This window comes from Natrix helvetica (assembly GCF_964273705.1).
Source record: "Natrix helvetica genome assembly, chromosome: 1".
Lineage (NCBI taxonomy): Eukaryota > Metazoa > Chordata > Lepidosauria > Squamata > Natricidae > Natrix > Natrix helvetica.
Genome location: NC_138548.1, coordinates 136,921,769 through 136,934,663, shown reverse-complemented (window position 1 = coordinate 136,934,663; position 12,895 = coordinate 136,921,769). Strand labels below are relative to the sequence as shown.

General features: G+C 39.8%; 2 protein-coding genes across 3 annotated transcripts in view; both read left to right on the top strand.

Moving 5' to 3' along the window:
• The window catches only part of SLC12A8 (solute carrier family 12 member 8), a 75,206-nt gene extending 69,928 nt beyond the window's left edge, over positions 1-5,278 (top strand). For both annotated transcript variants that reach the window (XM_081936391.1, XM_081936392.1), the window contains exon 14: positions 4,537-5,278. In XM_081936391.1, the coding sequence (XP_081792517.1) occupies positions 4,537-4,702 (166 nt within the window). In that variant the 3' untranslated portion in view covers positions 4,703-5,278. The remainder of the gene's footprint in view (positions 1-4,536) is intronic.
• A 3,697-nt stretch (positions 5,279-8,975) lies between these two features.
• LOC309382525 (uncharacterized protein) overlaps positions 8,976-12,895 on the top strand; it is an 86,352-nt gene continuing 82,432 nt past the window's right edge. The window contains exon 1 of the mRNA XM_081934142.1: positions 8,976-11,122. Within this exon, the coding sequence (XP_081790268.1) occupies positions 10,729-11,122 (394 nt within the window). The 5' untranslated portion in view covers positions 8,976-10,728. The remainder of the gene's footprint in view (positions 11,123-12,895) is intronic.

The window sequence follows — 12,895 nt, the reverse complement described above, 5'->3', positions numbered from 1 at the left end:
CACTTAACAGTGAAAGCCATTTCTGAACTAACTAAATACATGCTAATACCTATCGGAAGCACCTTGCCCCTATTGAGAATCTCCACAACTCCATTTCTTTTCTCTGTGAATTTTGTAAATTTTAATCTTAAAAAAAACCAATAACTTGTGGCTCCTGGTTTAAAGGACTGAACATTACATAGAGCTCAGAAGTCTAGTGCAAGACAGTACTTGTTGCAGGTAGTTCTCAACTTATGACCACAATTGAGCCCAAAAATTTCCATAACAGCAAGACAGTTGTTAAGTGAATTTTGCCCATTTAAAGACCTTCCTTGCCACAGTTGTTAAGTGAATCACTGCAATTGTTAAACTAGTAACACAGTTATTAAGTCAATCTGACTTCTCCAGTGACTTTGCTTGTCAGAAGCCCACAAAAGATGATTATATCATCCCAGGACAGGGCAATTGTCATAAATACAGGCCAGTAGCCAAGCATCTACATTTTTATCATGTGACCATGGGGATGCTGCATCAGTTGTAAGTGTGAAAAACAGTCACACTTTTTTTCAGTGCTGTTCTAACTTTGAATGGTCACTAAATGGAATGGTTGTATGTTGAGGACTACCAGTAGTGCAATACAATACAATACAATAGCAGAGTTGGAAGGGACCTTGGAGGTCTTCTAGTCCAACCCCCTGTCTAGGCAGGAAACCCTATACCGTTTCAGACAAATAGCTATCCAACATCTTCTTAAAGACTTCCAGTGTTGGGGCATTCACAACTTCTGGAGGCAAGCTGTTCCACTGATTAATTGTTCTAACTGTCAGGAAATTTCTCCTCAGTTCTAAGTTGCTTCTCTCCTTGATAGGTTTCCACCCATTGCTTCTTGTTCTACCCTCAGGTGCACGGAGAATACTTTGACTCCCTCTTCTTTGTGGCAACCCCTGAAATATTGGAACACTACTATCATGTCTCCCCTAGTCCTTCTTTCTCTTAAGCTAAACATACCCAGTTCCTGCAACTGTTCTTCATATGTTTTAGTCTCCAGTCCCCTAATCATTTTTGTTACTCTTCACTGCACTCTTTCTCCACATCTTTTCTACATCGTGGTGACCAAAACTGAATGCAGGATTCCAAGTGTGGCCTTACCAAGGCATTATAAACTTCACATGATCTTGATTCTATCCCTCTGTTTATGCTGCCTAGAACTGTGTTGGCTTTTTTGGCAGCTGCTGCACACTGCTGGCTCATATTTAAATGGTTGTCCACTAGGACTCCAAGATCCCTCTCACAGTTACTACTATTGAGCAAGGTGCCACCTATAGTGTACCTAGTGGTTCCAATAGTGGTGCTCATGTTCTGATTGCTGTGATCCTACCAAATAATCAGACTGCCATATCATTTGAAGTTCCAAATCATTTTTAAAGACAATTCCACACTAGAATAGTCTGGTCTGGGTTATAGAAATGGAGGATAACTGAACCAAAGTTAAAAAGCACTCTAAGCTTCTGGTACCCCTTGAGAGCTGTCCATTAACCCTAGAATTCCAAAGAACTCTTAAACTGTGTACTTATTTTGTAGGTCAATGTAAGCCAACTCTGAGCAGTTACAAAGTTCCATCATTATTCCTTCTCATGCAGCACAGACTTTATTTCACGGGAAAGTTGTGCGGTTTCCCAAGGCAAGTAAATGTAAAAGGACAGAGAGATCATCCGTATATGGATAACCATTTGGCTAAGAGCTTTATATTATTTCTTCTAGTAGCTTTATAGAGATATTTAAAAAGTTTTTGACACGTCTGCCAATTCACTCATCTCCTCACATGTTAAATACTTTATTCTCTAGTGCCTCTAATCATCCTACTAATTTTGTGTTTCTATGTATGTCCTGAAGCTATATTTTAAGGCATTTGTAATAATAATAATAATAATAATAATAATAATAATAATAATAATAATAATAATAATAATAACAACAACAACAACAACTTTTATTTCTAGACCGCACCCTTTCCTAGGCAGGACTCGGGGCGGTGTACAGTCATGTTAAAACCATATAACAAATACATAGACATGAACATAGACATAGACATAGACGTGGACGTAGACAGAGGAGGTAAAAAATATACTGTACAATTCTTAGTTAAAATACAAATATTAAAATTCCCTTAAAAATTCCCCAATAAAATGTTTGCCAGGAGGTGGAAGATGGAACTGTCAATCAGCTAAGCCAGCTAGTCGGAACAGGTGAGTCTTGAGCTTCTGTCGGAAGGAGCGGAGGTCATTGGTAATTCTAATATCGGGAGGGAGGTCATTCCAGAGGGTTGGGCCCATCACAGAGAAGGCTCTACTCCTAGGCGTCACCCGCTGGCACTGCTTGGCGGATGGCACCTGGAGGAGTCCCTCCCTGTGAGAGCGGATAGGTCGTAGGGATGTATGAGGTGAGATGCGGTCCCGCAGGTAACTAGGTCCCATGCCATGGAGCGCTTTGAAGATAGTAACCAACACCTTGAAACGCACCCGAAAAACCACAGGCAGCCAGTGCAGCTCGCGCAGGAATGGTGTTATGTGGGAGTATCTTGATCCTCCCATGATAACCCGCGCGGCCGCATTCTGAACTAGCTGCAGTCTTCGGGTGCATCTCAAGGGGAGCCCCATGTAGAGAGCATTGCAGTAGTCCAGGCGAGACGTCACCAGTGCATGAGTGACTGTGCGTAGGGCGTCCCGATCCAATAGGGGGCGCAATTGACGCACCAGGCGAACCTGGTGGAACGCCCCCCTCGCCACGGCTGTCAGATGGTCATCCATCGACAGCCGGGCATCAAGGAGGACTCCCAGATTGCGCGCCCGTTCCACAGGGGGCAATAATTCGCCCCCTATGGCCAGTGATGGCGTCAACTGGTTAAATCGGGGCGCCGGTAGCCACAGCCACTCAGTCTTGGAAGGGTTGAGTTTAATCAGTAATTGTTTACAAAGAATGAATAAGAAGTTTCTTATTAATTACCCGAGAGTCACGAGAAATTGAACCAATACATACATAAAAATCTAGATAGCTCCCCATTCAGAAATTGTATCTATGTGGGAGGTAGCAATAGAATTTAGACTTATATACTGATTCTTAGTGCTTTACAACCCTCTCCAAGCAGTTTACAGAGTCAGCATATTGCCCTCAACAATCTGGGTACTCATTAGATTGTAATGTGGCTATAAAAATATAGTTCTTAGCTATAGAGCAGCTGAAAATGTTTCCTGGACAATCATTGCCTGAATATGAATCCAGGACATTGATAACAGACAACTTAACCTACCTTACTAACCCCCAATTTCACCCATATGTGCTTGCATTGGATCAGGGTCTATTTATTTACTTACTTATAAAATGTGTGTACAAATTTCTATTAAAAAAGAAAACAAAATGGAAGCACCTTACCACTGAACGTTAACTCAAAGCAACTGTAAAAAAGATGCTGGTTAATTTGGTTTCCATAGTTAGTTTTCAGACATCCCATTGAGTTTTTAGCTGGAATGCTTTGTTCACTCAAGATGGAGCCATGAGTGACCATGGCTGGTGATCTGGGAACACCCAGGAATACATTACTATCTTGCTACATCTATCTTGCTATGACACTACTTGGGGAAAATGGCAAGTGAAAGAAGCTCTCAAGGAGCTGTGTTTGTTCAAAATTATTAAAGCAAATTGTCTAAGGACCACATATGAATGTATGTCATTTTAAACTTTTGAAGTAGACCTTCATGGCTAATTACAGCTCTTTTTTTTACACTCTATCGAGTGATATATAGTAAGGTAAAATCTGTTTTACTGTCAGACATATGTGAATGTAACTGAACATTATGCTAAGGTTCTTTTTTTCAAATTTTTTTTAGTTTAATATGGAATTAACAAAACACTATTTTAAAAGAACAGAAAAGTTAAACAAAAGACCAACCTATTAAGGAGCAAAACAGTCAAATTAAAAACAATATAGGCTTTGAAAATTAAAGAGAAATATGAAAGTCTAAATATGAATATTCAACATTTCTATTCAAAAGAGGATTTGTATTACAGTAGATGGAGGATATTGTGTGGATTGTACGCAATAAGTTTTCTAAGCATTTTCCTCCTCCCACTTTTTTCTCAGTGGTTAACAGTTGCCTGCTAACAAGGAATGTTTGGAAGCGGCAGGCATCATGTTAAGAGGTTGGTCCTTTGCCATAAAGCGTACATTGTAACAGGAACAAACCTCCATCTTCTAATTGCATGGATCAGAGCAGCTAAAGTACTTGGGGAAAAAATAAGAAGAAGCAAAATATGTGTGGAAAAAAAAAAGTTTTGACTTGCATTTTTTTTTAGAATAGCTGTTACATAAGAAAGAATTCCAGCCAAATGCTAGAGCCACAAGAAAAAGCTGGCATTGCTTTCTGGAATGAAGTTTTGGGGTGCTTTGCAGAATGCATTCTTCTTCTTTCTTTGTTTTATTTACATAGTTCAGAGTGCAGCTGCAGATCTATTGGGAAACAATGGGGCATCTGAAGGTTTTTGTGTTCTTTTGTTTTGTAGGGGAAGGCCATCCCCGGAGGAGCGATTTGTTGTGACACCGACCTTTGCAACAGTTGGCATGGAGACCACTCAACTCACTGAAGAGAATACAGATTTTGCTTCCCGAGATCGTTACCATCATTCCTCTCTTATCACCCGAGAAGAGTTGGTCCATCAGTTCCAATGAGAGAGTTATGTGCCATTCACTTTACCAGCCAATTAAAGACTGACTACAGACATACCACCTGATTAAAAGGCTTGCCCTTTTCACAACTGATCTTAATGAATGCTGAAACTTCCAATTAAGGGTAGTCAGGGAGAAGGAGTGGCAGGCAAGTTCAAAACCTGCTTTAAAAAAAAAGAGGATTTGGGTTTTCATTCCAGGGCATCGGATATTTTTGTGCAATAACTATCAATCTAAAATAGAACATGGTTTTGTAGCACTTACCTGTATTTTTTAGAGAACAAATCCAATTCCACAGGCAGGTACTTCTGAAATCTAGAATTACCCCAAGCTTCTCCAAAGTGGTTGGTATTGACCCCCAAAAATCAATTACCCATTGGTTTTGTTGTTAATATTATTATTTGTAGTGCTGTTAATTAGTGTTTATTAAATTATTTTCATATAATAAATGTTTGGGGGTTGATGAGCAATCTGAAACTTAATGAAGAGGTCAATGAACAGAAGAAGAATTTAGGGACCTCCTGAGTTATAGGATATAAAGAGAGAAAAGATGTTACAGACAATCAATGCAAGTATGGGTGGAACAGATAAGTTTTTTAATACCTTTTCTGGGATTGGAACAAACTTTTCTGAATCTTGCAGTTGTCCTGAATACATTAAACTCATACTGACTCTTCCTTATTTTTATATTTCAAAAGTTAGGCACAAATAATTAACTGTGACATAGAACTTAAATTGCACTTTAGTTTTCAGGCTTCCATGCCTTCTAGGTCTTGCCCAGGATGCCGTAGAGGTAGTCACAATCATAATTGAGCCCAATGGATGAGAAGCGAAAAGTCTTCTTCCTCAGGGGAAAAAAAAATCAGCCCAGTTGCCTTTTGAAAAAGCACCTTTGGGACAAGAATTTATGGGCTTGGTAAAGCGACTTGGAATCTGATGCCAGTAAGGTAACATTGCCAAACTGGATTTCTAAGTAGTTAGAAACACTATGGAAACGTGTTCTGTCCTGTAGTAAGAGTCCTCAGGGTTAATAAATTGTCGTATTTATACAAAGATTAAAAGCTACTTATTCATTTCTTTCGCTTACAATTTGAGAGTCTGTGATAAAGTCAATAATTCTAATGTTAAGTATAATATATCTAAGAGTTTTACATAAAAGTTTTTCAAAAATTATCATTATCTATTTCCTCCTTTTTGTTTTGGTTGTCTTGATCTTTTTCCATTATTTTCCTCATTTATTTTATTTGATGAATAATAAGTGTTGTTGCTAAAACAAATAAAAAATGGTACTTCTTATTTGACTGCACAGTGCAGCATAAGAGAACTGTGCTTTAGTTTTATGTTCTATGAAAAAAGAGATGTACTGCTAATCCTTTTCAAATTTTTAACATAAGTGAAATAAATCCGCTTTTACTTTACGCTGGAAAAATACAAAACCTTGCCAATTTAATTTTTAAAAAAGGCTGCAAATATTTCTACAATTTGTTCTACAGTTAAAGTTCAGGTTTTAATTTCTTAAATTTCATTTTCTAAATGTTACATTTTATTTACTGAATTAATTTCTTAAGAAGTTTTTTTTAAAAAAAATCATATTAAATAAATTAATCATTGGGTTAATCCATTATATGTGAGGACTTCAGATTAGAATGTGTCTACCGCAGAAAAAAGTGGGCTACTGATTGTAATGGTGCTTATTATGCCAATGAAAAATCAGGAAAAAAATAGCTTATAACGTTTACATACTAATGCTTAAAGTGTGCAAAACAAACAAGCCTAACTACTTCTCAGCAATAAAAATCAGTGTGGAATGGAAGTGGAATCAATTACTTTCAGAAGTATATTCCACTTCTCTAGATGTGATCCTTGTGAGGAGTGCCTAATTTAGATTTGTACAGCAAACAGGGTTGAGCGGGATGGTCTAAATAGTTCCTTTGAACTGCTTGGTTTGATGATCTGTTATTTCATATTTGGATAAATGGGTAATTGTATAATTAAAATAATTTGAACCTTGTTAATCACCAAAACTAGGTTATGCATGTTTCTGTGACCGAGAAAGAAGAAATATGTGATTTTGATTTACATTTAAGGTTTCTCAAAACGGCAAGATCATTATGTCTGGGTTTTTGTTTGTTTGCTTGTGTGTGAGTGATAGAATGAAAGAATGGAAGAGTGTTAAAATAATTTTCCTTCCTCTTAGATCCTAAAGAAAGTTAATGCTGCTTTTTCACAGTATGTGAGGCACAGAAATAAAATGTTTATGACAGAAGGAAGGAATGTAATACATAAACCTTATGTCGGAATTACCCAGCTAATTCAAGTGTGATGACTACATGCTTTGGAATATTAGATTTAAGGCATTCAGTTTATCCTACTTGTGCAAAGAACTGAAAGAAATGAGAGCATCAAATATAGGACAAGATATCAAAAGGAAAGAAAAAAATGCAGAAAAGTCAAAGCACTTTATTCATTGCTGGCTCCTTCATATCCTTTCATTGAAAATGTTATTGCTTGTGTCAGATTCTATCTGTGAAAAATAAACTTAAGAACAGTTGATTTTATTCCATAACTGGGATCTTGGATTTGACAAGCTACACGGTCCATAATACATAGCCAACATCATGATGTGGTGAGCCTGGGAGACAATTGATTATCCAGTCTTGAAAGCTGTCTTATATCTCAGTACAGGTAGTCCTTGACTTACAACAATTCCTTTAGTGACCATTCGAAGTTACAACAGCTCTGAAAAAAGTGACACAATCGTTTTTCATACTTATGACCATTGCAGCATCCCCATGGTCACGTGATTTACATCGGATGATTGGCAACTGGGGTGTCTTGGATCATTTGCAACGTTCTGACAAGCAGTCATTTGGGAAGCCAGATTCATGTGTTAGCCATTTTAATAACTGCAGTGATTCACTTAACAAATGTGGCAAGAAAAGTTGTAAAATGTGGCAAAACTCACAACAAATTTCTCACTTAGCAACACAAGTTCTGGGCTCAATTGAGGACTACCTGTATATATCTCACTGTAAAAGTCCATCATAAGGATAAAATTAAGGGAAATAAAATTCTGGAGGTAAAAGAAGAGGGATGGAAATGGTGTAAGCCAACAGTAGCACAACTGAACACAATTGTTACTGTTAGTGTGGAATTGTATTAAATTCATGCAGAAATTACAACTGCATAAGGAATCACAGATAATTCTTATACTGCAAATGTTGATGGTTTATATTTTATACAGATGTAATGCATGAATAAATAAATCTCTTTAAAGCTGGAAAAATAAGGATATACATGATAATTTCTGTAGCAGTAAGGAGAATAATAGCGGAAAAAATAAAAAAAAAATATCCCAGCCTCCTAACTATCCACAAACAAAGAACATTTTCAGTAGTAAATATTACAGTGTAATATTTTGAGGATAATGCAATGGTACTTTATCTTCTCCGAAAAACTGCAAATAGCAATCATTTATGCCTGTGGGTTTTTTTTTCTTTGCAAGTGATTATCTTTAATGTTATATCAGACCGCTGTTGCAATGAGTTTAAATTCATGATTCAGCAGCACATCAATGCTTCTAAGTAAGAATTCACATTGCAAGGATGGAAGATGGATGTGATAAATGGGAAGCAAATGGAAGGTGAAGGTTTTGGCTATCTTCTGCAACGTAATTTTAATTTTGAGAAAATATATATTAATGTAGATTGCTTTATCTTAATGTGGCATCAATCAATTCTGATCTAGAGGCGTCATTATACAATCTTACACAATAATCCTAGTGCTGAATCATTGGTAATTTCCATTCAAGAATCTTGCAAGATATGAGTGTTTTTCATCGCACGAGATTCCAGATTTATTCTCATCCTACTTTTATTACGTTGAATATCATTTTAAGGGTCATGGATTCATGAGTGCTTGCAGGTATTATTTTGCTGACCACTTAGGAGAAACTTCAAGGTACTCATAAAATTAAAAATGAAGCCAGTGCTACTTCTCTGGCTTTCTTGACAATCCTCCCACTTCTACCTTCAAACCAAGCTGATATCCAGGTTTCTAATGATCTATTACTTTTCATTAAAGGTGGAAAAATAAGATATTACACAGCTGCAATATCTACATATTAGTAGAAAATAGCAGTGACCTGCAATAGTGACTACTATTATAGACAATATAATATAATATAATTAATATAAAAATATAATATAATATAATAAATACAATACTGCAATTATATTATCATTAGATGATCATATTCTAAACAGTATAGACTCATAGGGGTAATATTGTAATTTCAATAAATAAATGCTTTCTATCTCTTTGTTGCTAATTTTTATTTTTGTTCCGTGACATTTGAAAAAATAGGAACTCCATCCATTTAATGCTAACATTTTTTTCATATTTAATTGGCTTGTTCCAATTCACAGGTTCATTTTCCAAATCATTGATTTTCATTAATTTTCACCACTGATTGATCATTGGTTTTCTTTTTTTGCTAAAATGGTTATCTTGCAGTTTACTTTTTAAAAATTATTTTCTGCATTAATTTATTCATAATTAATACATCCACTCCCTTACTCCTTTCTTCCCTTGCTCCTGGCATGAATACCACACACTGTTTTATTCCCTCTGTTTTCTCTGCTTAAATCTTTAAGTCACAGTTTTGTGAACATTAGGCAGACAATAGAACAATGTTGAAGTATAGTTTAGATAAAAGCAGACAATAAATAACTGTTCAGAGAAATAAATACGATTTATTATTCCTGGATTAAGGGGTGCAGATTTGATGAAGATCAGACCAATATTTAAAAACTTTTTCAAAAACTCTAACTTGCTTTTATGCAAGTGCTGCAGTTTGTAAATGCATTGATTTTTTTGTTTTGTTTCTGGGATTTTGAATATCATACTAGATAGTCATTACATCTCTGAAAAAAATGTGTTTGTTCAGCTAGAAATACTTTTGAGGTTTTTGTTACAGGATAGTCAGTTACCTCAATAAAAACCATCAAAATGCCTTTTTTATGATTTTCATATCACTTATAGTACTTTCACCATTGCTTGAAAATAAATTGCATGAAACATACTTTTGAATTACAGAGGCAGGAAATGAAAAAAATGCATTGATAAGCTTGAAAATATCCAAAGAGATGTGTGTAGGTATGCAAGAGTGTGTCTGGAAGTCCACTTCAGGACATCCACATTTCTGACAGCTCCACTCTTCACATTTTGAGCCAAATTCTCTGCTCTGATTTAAGAATCTCCACAGCCCACAAGTCACAGTTTGGCTGCCCCCCACCCCCCCTCTATGTATAGGAGATAAGGGAAAGAACAAAAATCCATTGGTGGGCATTAGCTCATCGGAATGAAGCAAAATACCACCAGGTTTGTAGTCCTCAAGGAGTCTTCTTCAGATGAGATCCGCGATGTGGGAATGAGTGCATACATACGCGCGCGCGCGCGCACACATACACACGCATACAGACAGACACTTTTCTGGCTTTCTGAGTCGGCCAGCAAACTTCACGCTTGACTTCTTCCCTCCGGGCCTTTCAAACCGGCGCGTCGAGGCCTCCCTCGTGCTTCGTGTCTCCATTCGCGCCTTTGGGGCTTCTCGTACGCGGCTCTCATACACCCCCCCTTCTCTACCCGACGGCCCGTTCCCAGCCCCTCCCTAGACAGGACCGGGTCCCGACTGGGGGATGCCCCGAGGAGCAGCCTGCAGGGGCGGAGGGGAGCGGGACGGCCGCTTGAGGGGAAAGAGAGCACCCTCGGCAGGGTGTGATGTCAGCGGCCGCGAGGAGGAGCCTGCCCTTGCGGGCGCTTTTACTTTCAGGCTCCGCGCCTCCGCGAGCGGCCACTGCCGGAGCTGCGTCCGCCCCGCTCGACCATGCCGTCCCGGGGGCCGGCCGCCAACGCCGCCGCCTCGCCGCTGACCCGGGGAACTTTGGGCGCGCCCGCGGCTCTGCTCCTCTGAAGCGCCCGCTCCCTCCCCTCCTGCCGGGCATGGCGCTGCCTGCGACTGCTTCGCGATGATGATGGTGGTGGTGGTGGTGATGTTTGGGGTGGTTGTTATGATTACTGCTCTGCATCAACGCCGGGCATGTGAAATCCCAAGCACCATGCCAGCAACGCGCCTGTTTCTGCTGCGTCCCTTCAACCTCCTGCTGCTGCTGCTGCTGCTGGGGCCGCATCTCTTTGTGGGATCTTTCTCCCTGGGCTCTGCCTCCTCTCCCTCGCCCGCCGAGCGTCCCTCCGTCGCTACGGCGGGGCCTCGGGCAGCGGCGACCATCCCGGGGGGGTCCGCTTTTCTTGCGGCTTCCTCCTCGCTACTTCCGAGGGAGAAAGGAAGCCCGCAGCCTTTCGCGGCATCTGTCAGCGTTTGGGATCGGACGGCAGATCGAGACGGCGGCAGCGACAGCCCCGGTGAGTGAAAGGGTAGGAAAGGGGAAAGGGCGGGGAGGAGGGAAACTCTTGTGTTTGTGTCGGTGCTTGTGTGTGTGTGTGTGTGCGCGCGTGTAGAGTGGACAGACAACAGCAGCTGCTGGAGAATGTTCTGCTTCATCCTCTTCCATCCATCCGTCCACCGGTGCAGCATATTTTATCCCATTTTGGACTGGGAATTCCTTGCAGGTTGTCAAAAGGAACGGCTATAGAGCTCTCCTTTTCTCCGTCAGTTTCCCCACGATAGAAAGTCTCTCCTTCTCCCTCTCCTTCTCTCCCTCCCTCTCTTCCTCTCTCTCCTTCCCTCCCTCTCTCTGCCCCTGTCCCTCCCAGTTTCCCCACAATAGAAAGTCTCTCTCCCCTCCCTCTCTCCCTTTCTCTCTCTCCCTCCCTTTCCCAGTTTCCCCACAATAGAAGGTCTCTCTCTCCCCTCCCTCTCTCCCTTTCTCCCCCTCCTTCCCTTTCCCAGTTTCCCCACAATAGAAAGTCTCTCTCCCCTCCCTCTCTCCCTTTCTCTCTCTCCCTCCCTTTCCCAGTTTCCCCACAATAGAAGGTCTCCCTCTCCCCTCCCTCTCTCCCTTTCTCCCCCTCCTTCCCTTTCCCAGTTTCCCCACAATAGAAACTCTCTCTCCCCTCCCTCTCTCCCTTTCTCTCTCTCCCTCCCTTTCCCAGTTTCCCCACAATAGAAGGTCTCTCTCTCCCCTCCCTCTCTCCCTTTCTCCCCCTCCTTCCCTTTCCCAGTTTCCCCACAATAGAAAGTCTCTCTCCCCTCCCTCTCTCCCTTTCTCTCTCTCCCTCCCTTTCCCAGTTTCCCCACAATAGAAGGTCTCTCTCTCCCCTCCCTCTCTCCCTTTCTCCCCCTCCTTCCCTTTCCCAGTTTCCCCACAATAGAAAGTCTCTCTCCCCTCCCTCCCCTCCTTCTCTCCGTCCCTCTCCCTCCATCCCCCCCAACCCTTAAGACTGCCCAGTACTGCCTTGTGCTTAGAAGAAAGCTGACAACATTAAGCACATCTCTACTGACTGTATATATATATATATATATATATATATATATATATATATATATATATATATATATATATATATATATATATATATATATATATATATATATATATATATATATATATATATATATATATATATATATATATATATATATATGCACACCCACACACACCCACACACACCAAATATGTATATATAGTTTATCACACACATCATTTGAAATATTAAATCCCCCTCTCCAGTAGGTTTTAGGAAAGAAGCCAATGTAAAGGGATTTTCCCCTAAGAGATTACTGGGAATATGTCATTTTCTTAGCATCAATTGTCCTCTGCAAAGTATTAAGAGAGGAACATAGGGGAGATAGGATGAGGGAGGGCAACTAACTCCAGATTAGTGCCATTATGCACTTGGCAAAATGATTTGAGGGGATTTGTTTACAGGACCTGAAGAGTCAGTCCACCAGCAGATTCCCAGTAGAAACTGATTTTAGTTTGGTTAATAAGTTTTGGTTAATTAGGATCAAGTGCCCAAACAAGCTGGCTTGTTCATGTCACTATTAAATCAAACAAATCATTTTGTTTCCAGTAAAACAGTCACTTTCCATATGGCTTACAAAGGAAAAGTGGTGTTTGTTGACTTTCTAGATGTGTTCTTGATAGAAGATTAGATAATATTCAATGTATGAACATTCTTGGGGAGAATATGTCCAACTATATTGCTAATGTGAAATCTGAAGAACTAAATCTA